General features: G+C 35.6%; 2 protein-coding genes across 3 annotated transcripts in view; both read left to right on the top strand.

Annotated features, from left to right (window-relative positions):
* The first annotated feature begins 3,416 nt into the window (after nt 1-3,416).
* On the top strand, nt 3,417-7,627 carry LOC104100792 (cinnamoyl-CoA reductase 1-like). The gene is made up of 6 exons (XM_009608123.4): nt 3,417-3,774; nt 4,045-4,211; nt 4,725-4,910; nt 5,211-5,373; nt 6,852-7,041; nt 7,319-7,627. The coding sequence occupies exons 1-6, from the start codon at nt 3,654-3,656 to the stop codon at nt 7,449-7,451; spliced, it is 960 nt and encodes a 319-aa protein (XP_009606418.1). The 5' UTR covers nt 3,417-3,653; the 3' UTR covers nt 7,452-7,627.
* A 2,051-nt stretch (nt 7,628-9,678) lies between these two features.
* The window catches only part of LOC104100795 (uncharacterized), a 5,305-nt gene continuing 65 nt past the window's right edge, over nt 9,679-14,918 (top strand). The window contains exons 1-8 of one of the 2 annotated variants that reach the window (XR_687325.4): nt 9,679-10,153; nt 10,400-10,523; nt 11,825-11,954; nt 13,143-13,179; nt 13,313-13,550; nt 13,741-13,850; nt 14,076-14,173; nt 14,505-14,918. The exon at nt 14,505-14,918 is cut by the window's right edge and continues 65 nt beyond it. Coding sequence is in view for 1 of the 2 variants with exons in the window: in XM_009608124.4 (XP_009606419.1) it covers nt 9,932-10,153; nt 10,400-10,523; nt 11,825-11,954; nt 13,143-13,179; nt 13,313-13,550; nt 13,741-13,838 (849 nt within the window). In the remaining variant the exon portion in view is untranslated. Of the gene's footprint in view, nt 10,154-10,399; nt 10,524-11,824; nt 11,955-13,142; nt 13,180-13,312; nt 13,551-13,740; nt 13,851-14,075; nt 14,176-14,504 lie in introns of those variants that run through there. The other variant, XM_009608124.4, reaches the window with a different exon arrangement.

Here is a 14,918-nt window from a genome sequence, read left to right as displayed (position 1 = left end):
TGCCTAACTTCGTGTGGGGGAACTACCCCTTAGGATTTGAGTCTTCTATGCTAATTGTAGTCCGTGTACGCGAGGTGACGAGTACGTGCCCGGACTTATTTGTGAAAAATTGGCCTTTAGGGATTCTTAGGTCCTTGTATTCACTCAATATGCAGTTGTTCTCGTTATGATTACGTTTATTAATTTTCAGTTTCACTCTTACCTGCTTTAATTGGAATTAATTACTTCATGATCCACTTTTGTTGTTCATTTGATTCATATGTGCCTTAACTGAAATTGTATCTCTTCTATTGTCGTGTTGTCTTTTCCTTAACTGCTTATCTTTATCTGAAATTATAATTATCTCTTATGTAATTGTTTCATTCTTAATTGAGGCAAATGATTATGCTTATACTGCTTATCCGTAATTGGAGTTGTTGTATCTCTCTCTTAATTGCCCAACCTTAAAAGAAGTTAGATATCCTATATTTTAGTTGACTTGTCCTTATTTGGAATTATTCGTCTTGTGTTATCTCCCTCGTTGTCGAACTGTACATTGTGGACCGTTGTTACATAATATTTCCTTTCTTGTTGAGCTGTTCTTATTATGACTAGCATTCTCTTTTGTGGCTACTCCTTGTGAATTAGTTCCTCCGTTTCCTTGAGTTCTAGAATTTCTGAGTTGACGTATTTGTCGTACCCTTGTATTATTATCATTGTTGTTGTTGTACTTATTGTGGTGATGCACGAGGTTTCTGTCGTGCGGTTGTGGTTATTGTGATGCACGAGGTTTCTGCCGTGCGGTTGTTGTTATGGGGTTGCACGATGTTTTTGCCGTGCTATTGTTACTATTGATATTTGCACATGCGGCGTGACAATGCGGTATATATATATATGTGGTTTGCGCATGTGGCAAGACAAGGTGGGAACATTATTATGCACGTGTGGCGAGACAAGGCACGCGTTTATTTTACTATTGCACACGTAGCGAGACAAGGTGGGCTATGTCAGGGATTAATTTGTGATGATTTGTGATGGCATGAGGTCATTCTTGTTGTTGATATTGTGTAGTGATGCACTTACCTGTGTAAGCTTTATCTTGTGAAAATTGTGAGAAAATATTTTACGTGTTGTCCGTTCTTTTCCTTATGCTCACTAGCTGGTATGAACTATGTTAGAACACTTGCACAAGCATACACATAGTTAAGCACTCTTATCGGGTAAGAGGTTTTTCTTGATACTATTGAGTATAAATGCACACTCTTGTTTACTTACCTTCTATGTGAGAATGGCTCTATTGGTACATGAGTCGTCAGTGCGGTTATGAGGCATTATGAGGGCACATGATGCCAAGTGTTAGGGTTCAGGTATTGAGACCAATGAGTTGTGATTTGTCCGAGGTTCGGTACCTTGTGGAGTCAATGACTAAAACCTGATGTAAAAGCGGTTGTAGTTGCTGAGTTATTACTTGTCCTTGTTGTATTTGTGATTCCGGATTTAGGTTGTGTTCTATTCACTTTTCTGTGTCATTTTTATGGAATTCCGCTGATACTTGTTGTTTCCTTTCTTATTGCCATTACTGTATTGTGAGCCATATTGCATAGTTTTTATGTAGATATCATATTTCTGTTGTTCATATACTTATACTTGTTCAGTTTATTAGACCAGTGTGTGTCTTGATTGTTCCTCGTCACTACTCCACCGAGGTTAGTCTTGATACTTATTGGGTACCGTTGTGGTGTGCTCATTCTACTCTTCTGCACATTTTTGTGCAGATCCTTATTTGTTCGTTAGCAGCTGTATGGGTCATTGCTGTAGAGACTCAAGGTAAACCCGCTGCTGCGTTCGCAGGCTTCATAGTCACCTTCAAGTTTTTATTTTGCACTGTTTATTCTTATTTCTGGACAGTTGTATTTAGAAGTTTTCTAGCAAACACTCTGTAGAGCTTATGACTTGTACTACCGATTTTGGAAATTGTAAAGTTTAAGAGATTTCTATTTCAAATTGTTAGATGTTATTTAAATAATGTTGTTGTTTCAATAAATGTTAGGCTTACCTAGTCCCTAAGATTAGGTGCCATCACGATACCCACGAAGGGAAAATTGGGTCGTGATAGGTATAGAGGATGGGGCTGCTCTTCTCTTAACCAGAGGTCTCGAGTTCGAGCTCCGGGTATGAAAAAATCATTGGTAGGGAGCGATTCCCCCGAATGGGGTCCCACGCGGCGTGAATTCAGATATAATCGGGCTCCAATGCGAATGCCAGACACTGGGCGAGAAACCAAAAAAAAAAGTTAAGCTAACTATCTTAATGGTTTTATTGTATTCTATTTCTTCAATCAATAGATTAGTATAACTTTGTCCCCACATTGCATCACCATACGACCATTTTAAGCATGAACAAGAGAATTTCGGTTCAAGAGATTTCTCTTGCAAAATAATATTTTTCAAAAAAGATGTTAGTAAAATTAATTAAGAGAAGAGTATATTAGAAATGGCCAATTAGTCATATCATAATTCATAAAAATTAATAATAAATAGATTTAGAGAATTGTTACAATAAAATTAAAATGAGGGAGGTATGCGTTATATCGTAAACCACAAGGGAACTCACTATAATGAGGTCAAACTTAAGGGGAGGTCTCTGAAATTAACCCTATATAATTAATGTGGAATTTAATAATTTTTTTTATCGAAACCATTTGAGTTATGGGTCAAATCACATAAGAGAAATGAATCTAAAGTGGGTATGATCCATTTAAGCTTACGTGACATTTATTTTTGGATTATTCTCATTAAATTTTATGCCATTGAGCCAAAACGACTTTTAAGTGAATAAAATTTAGTTACTTTTGAGTGACAAAAGATGGTTGAGTGACTTTAGTGAAATTGAAAAATATTTGGATGACCGAGTTATTCTCTATTTCATTTTGTGCCACGTTCTCTTCTTTATCGTTTGTTTCTAGAAGAATGTCACCTATTTCTATTTAAAACTTGAGGTTTTAGGCTTTCTTGGCCTTTTACAATGTTGAATTTAAGAAAATGTCTTTTTTAGATTTTTTACGTGCTTACGTATAAAAGTAAATCTCTCATGTGTAAAAAAAAAGGGTAGAGTCATAAAACTAAAAACAAGTTTGTAAAAGACCAAAAAAAAAATCAATTGACCCTTAAAACTTTTGTAATTTTAACCTTTGTATATTATTCTTATGAAAAATAGTTATAAAATGTAAAGATGTTTAAAATTTCAAATTTTAAGAATACTTTCGGTATGCACCAAATAATTTTATTTATTACAAATTGCAAATCTTTTTCGTATCAAAATGACAAAACAAAAATCATTTTAAAAGTTATCATCTGGTGAAGCATGACGTTGCACATGTGTGAAGTAGTAAAATTTAAAACGCACCTGTATAAACGACAGAAAAAATTTCTACCAACTCTGAACACTTGCAGTGGAATCATATTTTAATGGTTTTGGATCTACACGTTGCAAAAGGATATGTGTTAGCCGTCGGAATACAGTAAACTAATGTGTGAATGGTCCCTTATTGCCTTTTTCTTTTCTTGAAAGCAAATGATTTATAGACAAGAGTGAGAGTGAGAACAGGAAAAGAAAAGCAAAAACATTACAACAACTTCATTTGTTCCAGAAAGAAGAAAAATAATAACAGAACAATGGCGTTGACGGGGGAGAAGTGCAGAGTGTGCGTAACAGGAGCAGCTGGATTTGTAGCTACGTCGCTAGTGAAGCTTCTCCTTTCTAAGGATTACACTGTTCATGGCACTGTTAGAGATTGTAAGTAGTATTCTCTCCGTCCCAATTTATGTGGCGGAGTTGAGTCCAGTTTTTCCTTGTCTGCGGTTTTTTCATATGCCCTTTATATATTTTGAATTGTGACTTATAGTAGTAGCTTTCAAAATTTTGTTTCAAAAACTTAAAAATCCGAATTTAAGAAGTTTTGACTCTCAAAATCCGATTGGGACAGAGGAGGGAGTAGTAATATCTAAATCTTATTCAATGTAGGTAAATATTACTGAAGAGGCCTTATTGTAAATGAATTTGCAGGTGAGGAGTATTCTCATTTGATGAATCTTGACAAAGCTGCTGAGAACCTAAAACTTTTCAAGGCAGACTTGCTAGATTACGACTCGCTTGCTGCAGCCATCAAAGGATGTAATGGTGTCTTTCATCTTGCTAGTCCTGTTCCTTCATCCTCTGTACCAAATCCTGAGGTATTTATGAATTTGTTATTACCTGTTTAATTTTTTTATTTCTGTCCACATATGGAAGAAAATTAGCTTCTCTAAACATGTACTAGAGAGTAAACTTATTCACTTTGTTGATATGAATCACATTCTCTAGTTTCACTTTGTAGATCTTCAGATATCATGAGTGGAATCTTCACAAGCAGTAGGGTAGGCTACCTTTAATACATGTTATTAGTTGTTGAAAGCACTTAGAGGTATATTTCTACAGAAATGAAAAACAAGATGGTGAATTTATATTGGGATTTTACACAATTGTACTATTCAAAAAAGTTTTCTGAGGATGATTAATGATATTTTGGTACGAGACACTGTTTAGGAGCTCCACGATCTGGGAGTCTAAGACATTGGAAAATCAGTTCCGTGCTAGGATACATCGTATTGGGAATTTCTAGATTGCTTTTGTATTCCCATTATGAGCTAGTTCTACACACACAAAAAAATAATATCTTCTTGATATGTTCGGTGGCTTGGTTGCAGGTAGAAATTGTTGAGCCTGCGGTAAAAGGCACACTTAATGTTCTGAAGGCAAGTTCTGAAGCAAACATCAAGAGGGCTGTTTATGTATCTTCTAATTCTGCTCTTGACTATAACCCCAACTGGCCAAAGGATCAAGTGAAAGACGAGACTTGTTGGTCGGACAGTGAATACTGCAAAGCAACTAATGTAACTTCTTTTACTGAGTACAAGTTTTTGAATTTGATTTTTTGTGGTCATTATAAGATTTTTAGTTAATAATCACATATTTCTTTTGTGATCGGTAATAATCAACATACTTCTTACATACGGTATTTAGTGTTGGTAAAGCAATTTATGATTTGAATCTTGAATGCTTATTTAGCTAGAGCAGTTTCCTGTCTTATTTGCTTAGTTTTTGAAAGGTAATTTCAGATTTGAATCTTAAATGCTTATTTTGCTAGAGCAGTTCCCTATCTGATTGAATTTTTTGGTTCCACCTTCATGCAGAACTGGTATAGTTGTTCCAAAACGATGGCTGAGACAGAAGCTTGGTCATATGCAAAACAAAGTGGACTTGATCTTGTAACTGTGCTCCCAACAATTGTATGGGGACCAATGTTGCAGAAGACAACAAATGCCAGTAGTTTAATTCTCATTAAGCTGCTGAAAGGTACCAACAAGGCATAGTTTATACCTTAGTGTGTGGATGTATCTGCATTATTTTTTCTATTTCTACATCTCTGGTTGCATGAATAGCTCGCTGCTGAATAATCAGAATTCACTTTCCCAAAATCCTTTTTAAATTTGTTTCTTATGAACATGGGCATACATTTAGTATGCAGTATTTGTCAAATTCTTTGCTAATGCTTAAAATGCAACAACAACAACATACCCAGTCTTATCCCACACAAATGCTTAAAATGCCAGAATGATTTAAATGTGCAACTATTACAAGTCTTGTTGTATTTTGGTTCTCCCAAATACTTCATCCTGGACTATGAGTAAGAGATTATTGAAAGCAAAGAAAGTGCTTACCATCTTTGAGGCATATTATCTAAGCTGCAAGTGGATATTTCTACAGTATTATTTCTCCATGTAGATGGGCTAGCTGAATTGCTTTGCAGCTGGGATATTTCTCCATTATAGATGGGATATTTCTACCTCGGCATGAGATTTATGAGACTCTGAGTAGGTTTATTGTAGGTTTGTATGCCTAATGTGTTGGTTGATGGTGGCTAGGAGTTTTTGTCCATAACATTTAAAGAAACTAGTGATGTTCGATTCAGTGTACTAATTAATGAGTACTTCCTTATGTATGCATTCAACTTATACCCTCTGATGTTTTGGACAACTGCTGGGAGCCTTTCGTGCTTCAATTACCAAATTTGGATCCAGTATCCTCCCTTTGACCAATTTATTTTTGCATAATTATCTAATATGATTGATAAACTGTGTCACTTCTCCATTTGCCCTTCACGTATGTTGCACAAATGTTTTATTATGTATAGAATAAAAAATAAAGAAATATGAGAGAAGTTATGTGCTGTATTTGTCATTTGATAATGTTTAGTAGGCCGGTTGGTCATGATATAGTCTTGGTTACAAGCATTGCTTGGGTGCTATGTTCTCATCCTTCTGCTCTAATGGTTTAAGCATTGCTTTAGCCATGAAGTCCCGAGTACATTGCTTGGTTAGATAAAAGACATCCCAGCTACTATGCACCAATAGCTACTAAACGTTGTCTTTAATGATAGTAAATGTTAATTTCCTTGTAAGCAAACGAATTGACCTAATAATCATGGAAATTATGGGGAACTGATTGAGAATCTTGGAATATAAGAAAATTTTCTGAAACATACAAACTTCCACCTATAGGGATATACCGCAACCCCTCTATACCTACTTTTTCTGTTGTAACATTAACAAGATTTGCTATATCTCCATTCCTCTCGAGATTGACTACCTAAAGGGAACACAAGTGCTTAAAAATTCTGTCCGCTTAGTTTTGTAATACTTTGCGTTTTCTTATGTTGATGGCTTCATGTGTTGTTTCTGTGCTTTCATGTATATGGATCCGTGGTCATGGTTCTCTCATTTTTTCACTTGAAGTGACTGACCTCCCTCTCTTTGCTCGTGTCGTTCACGTAGAAGGATATGAAGAGCTAGAAAACAAGAGCCGGTTTATTATAGATGTACGTGATTTAGCTGAAGCGCTGGTGCAGGTTTATGAGAAACCTGAAGCTGAAGGTAGGCACATATGCATGGCTCATAAAGCGAAATCACAGGATTTGGTTGACATGCTGAAGAGACACTACCCCAACTACAACTATCCTAAACGGTGAATTTCTCTCCATTCTACCTTAGGCTTCTTTAGTGGGAATCTAGTATCCTATTTCCTGTGGCTGGTATAGGAGTTACGAAAAAGCAGCGTAATGATTTATGGGATTTTGATTTCCTTTTTACAGTGTGTCTTGGCAAGAAGTAACAAAAGAAAATGCATAATGAGTTTGGTCTATTTGGTTGATTTTATTGATAAGTGTTCTTGTTTTTTCTACAGGATAGATGTTCCACATTTATCTAAATCTTTTGTCCTAAAAATACTGTGTCTTTTACAGCTTTACCGATGTGATGGAGGAAGGAAGTTATAGCACAGAGAAACTGCAGAAGTTGGGTTGGAAATGCAGGCCACTGGAGGAAACTCTAATTGATGCTGTTGAAAGTTACAAACAAGCGGGCATTTTTGATTGAAGAAGAGAAAAATATCAAGTCCACCTTTTTACTTGTTGTAATATTCATTGTGGTACTTGCCCTACCTGTCTTTCAACATAATACTCTTGCGAACTAGTATCTATATGTAATAATATAATCTTGATTGAGGAGGTTATATTTTACTCCTTTTGAGTGATATTTGTTTTGTTTTGTTTTGTTTTGTTGTTGTTGTTGTTTTTTCCTCACTGGGGTTATTGTAGAGGCGTAGCTATTATTTGAAGCTTATAGATTCAAGATTTCAATTCTTTTAAATTATTGGGTTCTAAATTATTAATTTGTGCATATTTAATGAATTTACTAAAATAAATATGAGGTTTATCAAAGCTGTTAAGCTGAACCTTGGCGGTGCCCGTAGATTATTTGGGCCGGGGGGTATTCATTTGCACTCATGGAACACTGATTCCATGAGGTTTATGTTGGAGGATCTAGAGCTTATTGAGAAAGTAGCCTTGAAAATAAGCTGTCTTATGGGAAATATAGAAGTTTATATAAGCTTTTGGACAATTCGATATGAACATATCCGAAAAGCACCTAGTAATTGCCACCATTCGTATTAACACTAAGCTGGAACACAACATTTGAGCGGGAAAGTCGCATGCTTATGTTTAATAAGCTAATTGTCAAGAGAATGAAAACCAAGACAAATTTAAGAACCTTCCCTAAAGAATATTTGTACGATATACATACACATGTTTATGTGTGTGTGATTAAGACCAAGTAAGTTCTAAAGTTGTCATCAATCCTTGTAAATATTACTCCATCAAACAATTGCTCATCTAAATTATGCAATCTTTTTACTGTTCGGTCCGATCCTAATTTATTTCGATTTACATTGTAAATTGAGTTTGAAAGATTCAAGTAATAAAGTGCCATAGTTGGCATAGTAGTATATAAAAGGGGTACAAGTGGGGAAGTCTTGAAACAAAAATCACAATTATTTGGGTTAATAAAGAAAATATGAATGATCGCCAACGCCAAGGATATGGCGGGATTGATGAGAGTTTTATATTTTTAATCGAAGGTTGTAGATTCGAACTTTACGAATAGAAAAACTCTTATTAAGTTTTTTTTTTTTTTTTTTATTTTTTTTTATTTTTACAGCTTGTTTGGAGGATTGTTACTTATTGTTTTGTATCGTATTATTACTTTAAATACAATATTTGTTTTGATTGTTACTTTAATTTTATTGTATGGTATCGTTAAATCCAACGTTATGTAACGACGAAAGATGCCCCTTTATGAAATGACGTATTTGATGTGGTGACGTCGTTTCTTTGCTTTTTCCCATTCATCTTGTCTTTTTTTATTATTAAACAATCATATTTTTTCTTTATCCTATTTTTTATATATAATAATTCTACTCCGTATCCTATTTTTTCTTAGCAATATTGCAAGTTTATTTTTCATATTGTTAGTGCGTGACATCATGAAACGACGACAAACGATACGATCTATCCAAACATTGTATTCATCACATCAAATAATATAATACAATACGATACATTATGAAACGACACGTAACAACAATCCAAACAAATTGTTAATAAGCTTTGTGTGATGTAAATTAAAATTAATTGAACTAGTTAATTTTGAATATAAAAAGTAATTAAAAAAAGGAAAAAAAATGACAAATTGGGAAAGCTAGAACAGACAGAGTAGGAGTGTAGGACCATAAAAGAAGCTGCCCAGCTGCCCAAAGCTGACCTGCCACTACTTCCATTGCTAAAAATAAAGAGAGTATAAAGCCGTTAACGAGAGAAATCCATTTGTTTTTCACAGTGCAATTAAAAACGATGATGATTGAGTCACTTGCTTCTCCTTCTATTTCTACTGTTATGCTATGTTTTTCTCTCTCTCTCCATCATTTCTCACCAATTCCAATCCCAATTCTTCAAAATCAAATCCAAATTCCTTTCTTTTACTGTTCCACTTCTTAGGATCCGCCATGAATGCTTATTAGCCTCAGTTATTTTTCTAACTTTTTCGCTCTCCCTTTTTTTTTAAAACTTGTCGTGCTCTTCTTTGTATGATGATGACCCAGCTTCTTCACCTTTTTACCCCACCCACCCTCTCTTCTTCTCCTTCTTACTCTGCTCTCTTGTACAGCTGATCCACCCTCCCCTCTTAAAAACCCCACCTTGACCCTCCTTCTACCTTTTGACCTACTAATCTCTCTTTTTATTTCTAGGGTTTCCTTTTTCTTCTTGATCCTTTGTTTTCTCTTCCTCTCCTCCTCTTTAGTTCTCTCTTCAAACAACCCTTTTCTTGTTTTTGTATATTCCTATAGATCTTTTCTGCCAATTTTTAGGGGATTATTTTCTGTTTATAATGAGGTGGGGTTTTTACTTGATCAACTTTTGTATAACGTGAATAGCTTCTTGTTTCTGTTCTAAAAGTAATACTACTCCCTTATTCCCTTAGTTCTTCTTCTCTTCGTTTTTCCAATCAAATTTGGGTTTATGGCTTATCAACAACAGCAGGGAGCAGTTGGGGGTTCCGGCTCCGCTCCATTTTATAATTCTCCATTTGGGGACACCACTTTTACTAAGGTCTTTGTTGGAGGCCTTGCTTGGGAAACTCAGAGTGAAACCCTCAGGAGATACTTTGAGCAGTTTGGTGAAATCCTTGAGGCTGTTGTCATCACTGATAAAAATACTGCCCGATCCAAAGGCTATGGCTTTGTCAGTCTCCTTTTGTTTGCTTTATTTTTCTCCTTAAATGTTTTATAATTTGTTTACTGAGTTTGAAAAGATTACAGCTTTTTTACTATCTTTTGTTTTCTCTTTCTTTCTTACGGATCAGAAAAGGTTTCTTTTTGCTAAATCATTTAAAGTGCATGTATTTTCCTTTATTACTAAGCTTGCAGCTGAGAGTTTGGATAACTGAATGACATAATTTCCACAATGGTATTTCTATGGAGGGTTTAGGTGACTTTCCGGAACCCTGAGTCCGCGAGGAGGGCGTGCGCTGATCCTGCTCCAATTATCGATGGGAGGCGGGCAAATTGTAATTTGGCTTCGTTAGGGCGACCTCGGCCTACTGTGCCATTTGGTATTGTAGCTTATTTTGGTTGACTGCTCTGCTCTATTCTATTATAATTATTGTAGCTTATTAAGTGGTTCCATCGAGTTGCTTTTGCAAATCTAGGCAGTCTGATGAGCTCGATAATCATATCAATTGTTGCTGGATGACTTGTTCTTCCATTGCTTTCAATTGAATTTAGCTTGTAGATTGTTTTTCTATTTGTATACATTTCTTCTTGTTAAGTTTGCATGCACTCCCAGCTTATATAAGAAAATGTATGATCCATCTTAGCTATCATATTATGGTGGAGATATTTTTTGAGATGAAGAAATGGAAAATCGAGGGAGAAATTGTCACACAAGTAAAAAGAATATGAGAAGATAAGCCTTAGGATTGATACTCAGTGGTGGAATGAAGATAGTAGGATGAGTGATAAGATGCTAGGATCTGGCAAATAGAGATGAAGTTCTGTATTTCGATAATCTTTTATTGAACTGAAACATACAATGCATTAGATTTGCCTGCTCTTTGGGAATTTCTTATATTTTAGTTTGAAAGAGTTTGCAGCTCTTGGGGACAAAAATGAGAAATAAAAAGAGTTGATCAGCTTGACTAGACGATTGAGCATGAGGAAGTGCATGTGATCAATAACCGTGCTTCAGAACACTCTTTAGTCTTTTCTCCTGTACTAACAAGAAATTATCCCTCATGACGAAGCGATGCAATGAACTTAGGCCCATTGAACTACTCCTTTGTTTGCTGAAATGAAATGCCTGATTTTTGTAACATAACAGGTGCAGTATATTTATAAAAATACTTTAATTCTTTGCAAATTCGCAATACCTATCTACCTCCTCGGGGCTCGGTGACGACGGGATTTGCTCTTCAAATCCTCCAAAATTGACTGGTAGAACACATACACCACTAGCAGGCTTAGTCAATTACTTATCTGACCTTTTGCATAATCGATGTGGAGAGCTGTTTCCTTGGCTTCTCTCAAACACATTCATAATTTTTGAAATTAAGGAAGGTGCAAAGTTCCCTTAATGGCTTTTTGTACGAGGAATGCTAAAGCTGCCTGAAACTTGTTATAAAAACATCTATAAGGATCATCTCTTTTAAAAGTATCCCGTGAATGATGATTTTAATGGCAGGTTGTGTGTTTGACAGAGATCTAATACCACAATCTGCTCAACTTCAAATAAATGACACCTAACCATTTAATATCTTTTATGGCATATCCTACCCTGAAAAAGGAAAAAAACCAAAAAGAAAAAAATGCTGATTCTTTAAAATGCATTAGCTTATTTCCACTTCATTGGGTACAGGACGTCTGAGGTCATCAACTCCATTTCCAGCAGGTCTACCAGCTGCTCGGGGTGCTTACGTTGGAAGCTTTGGCTACCAGCAACCGGTTTCTTATGGCTACCAACAAGGCTTGATGTATTCTCCCTATGGGTAAGCTGTGTGTCGCAGGCATGCATATAATTCTCCATAATCCACATAGAAATTTGGAAGAAAATGACTAATTAGACTATGCAAGATTCATTTGCACTATACCCTTTCTACTGGAATGTAGACCTTTTTTGAATCATTTGAATTTTAAATGTCATAACCATATAATTTCTTTCATGTTGTAATCGGATCACAGATTCCATGCTAATGGTCATGGCTATGATTCATAAGTTAGTCAGAACTTTGGATGCAGCCAACTTGTGACAATTTTCTCGAATCTTAATCTGGTAAACTGTGTGATATAAGAATTAGTGTGCCTGAGAACAATAAGATATTTATTAATTAAATTATTACATGTAAGAAATTTTGGAGTAGAGAATCTTAAATTATATTAGTTCGTTCATCTTGCTTGTAAACTACAAGTTAGCGCATCGTTAACCTTCATATTGCATGTTTTCAGCTGCACCTTAGCCTGTCTGTGGCCATTAAAAATTGTGTTCAAATATGACTGCTTTTGCTGTTAAATGTTCATATATTTCTCGGCTTCCAAATGCATAAAAATTAGGAGCCTATTTTATTTATAAATGTTTCAGTATTCACATGTTATTGTTGTTTTATTTTAACTTACCCAAAAGAATTATTACCATTTGAAGTAAACTCATGGAAATTTTATAGTAGAATCATAGAGGGGAAACATCAAGATAATTGGCTGTAGGAGAAAATAAAATTCAGTAAATTAACTTATGAGCATACTGTTTCTGAGTAAGGTAGCAATGTTAAAAATCATTAGCACAAAGAGAGTGCTAGTAAGACTGTCTCGTAATGTTTTTGCTAGGCAATTCTTGAAATGCCATTCCAGAGTATGTTTGTGGGGATAAGGGCCAAGCTTGATTGCGTTCTTTTTTAAATTTCATGAGTTTCTTATTTGCATGCAGAACAAATGGTTTCACTCTTTTTACTGAGAAAGAGCAAAAGGTTCCACCCTTTTTTCTTAGAAAGAACCTTTTACCTATTCATAATTTTAAAAAAAATTAGTTCATTCACTTGATGGACCGTAGACCTTTATCTTGATTAGTCATTTGTTAGTACATTTCATCAGATGGAGTTTGGACCTCATTTATATTTGTGTATTACATTTAAAATCGCAGCTGTTAGAAAGCATAGTTAGCTCTATATTATTTATTAATGCAGGTATGCAACATATGGTGGGGATTACGTTTACCCTCAGGTTAGTAGCTCTGCATAAATGGAGAAGTTACGGTTTATCCCTTTCTTTCTTCTGCAGTAAAAAGGTTCAAGTGCAATTTTATCTTGACAGCATGAGACTCAATTTTGATGCGTACTGTAATTTTATCCGATAGGGTGTTTACAATCCTTATGGAGGTCAACAGTACCTTCCTATATATGGTGTACCTGGAAGTGTTAACACAACAATGTATCCTTACGGCCAGCTAAGTCAGGCTGTTCCTGGAAGTCACAGTTATACAACATTGGAGGGTTATGCAATGCCAGGTCATCAGATTCTTCAGTTTGGTGGACCCAGTGTCAATGCAATGACAGCTTCATCCATCCCAACTATTCAAGCACCATACCCAACAGGCACATCTCTTTTATTTTGTGTCTTTTATATATATATATATATATGCATGCATGGTAGCCTTGCATATCTTTGACGTTAATCTGTATTCCGTATGTATCAAACATCTAGAAAAAATGCTTTAACCTCATCTATTTCTGTAGCTTGGCCTAAATTTGGCAGTATCGTAAAGCAACCGTTTTTTGTTTTTAGGTGTCGGAGCGCCTGTTACTCCACAGCCACAGTTTATGCTACCTACTCATTCTCCTCAATTTATGCAAGGTAGCGGTTCTGACCAAAATGCAGGGTGAGATTTTATCAAGGTAAGCGGTGATTCAGACCCAACAGAGTGTTAATATATTTAGTTACCTTATTAATATAGGGATGGATTATCTACCATATTATGCATAGCTTAAGATTTCTATAAGGAGCACCTCTTGTACATTGTTAATCAAGTTAATGAGAGGTCTTTTTCTATTTTCACACGCCGTATGTATTTGCTTGCACAATTTTCCTTCTGATGTTTGTGTTCTGCTTTTTACCTTTAGGTATCCTAGATTGCAGCAGGACTAAAAGCAGCAGTACTGCTACTTGAGAGGCGGGCTTTCAATCTAACCTTGCAAATTGTTCACTTTGCATTCTATAGGTACTAGATTTTGCTTTTGGCTTAACTTTTTTGTTTCCTTTAAATTCTCTCTCTCTCTCTCTCTCTCTCTCTCTCTCTCTCTCTCTCTCTCTCTCACACACACACACACACACACACAGAGAGCGCTCCTAGCCCTCTTTGTCATCTATTATGAATCGAATCTGCTGGGGGGAACTAAGAAACTCTGAAAATTAATCTACTAATTTGATATGCAGACAAAAGAAAAAGGAAAAGAAACTGCAGTAAGGTTATCTTTCTCCTAGGTAACTCATGTAAAAACTATTAGCTAGTTAAACTGTCTTTAGTCTTAATGCTATTTGCGTTGATGCAGGTTATAAAAAAGTCAAAGGTCAATACTCACCGTGAGAGCTCAATGTCTGAGTCACTCCAGATGATTGAGTGAGGATACATAGAAGTTGCAGGTTGCACTTCTTTCAACATCATCATCTTGTTGTATCTAGCCCCTTGCATTCTGCCGGTATTGGGATAACTGGTAGAGAGTCAGTCGACGTCATGCATTTGAGGGATGCTGGAATAGGTTTCTGGTTCCCTCCCTGTAGCAATAAATAGACATTGTAAAAAGTCACATCAGAATCAACATATGATTCTTTTATAGTCAAAACTCCCCAGCATGTTTGGGTGTGTAGATAGTCTTGAGTGTTGGTGCATCATGCGCACTGTGTTTAAAAGTATTCTCAAAGTCTTGTGCATAAAACAATCTTGAGTCTTTTAATTGACATTCATT

Source organism: Nicotiana tomentosiformis, chromosome 4 (genome assembly GCF_000390325.3).
Source record: "Nicotiana tomentosiformis chromosome 4, ASM39032v3, whole genome shotgun sequence".
NCBI classification, from domain to species: Eukaryota; Viridiplantae; Streptophyta; class Magnoliopsida; order Solanales; family Solanaceae; genus Nicotiana; species Nicotiana tomentosiformis.
The sequence above is the reverse complement of the archived record's forward strand: the minus strand, read 5'-3'. Positions and strand labels throughout refer to the sequence as shown.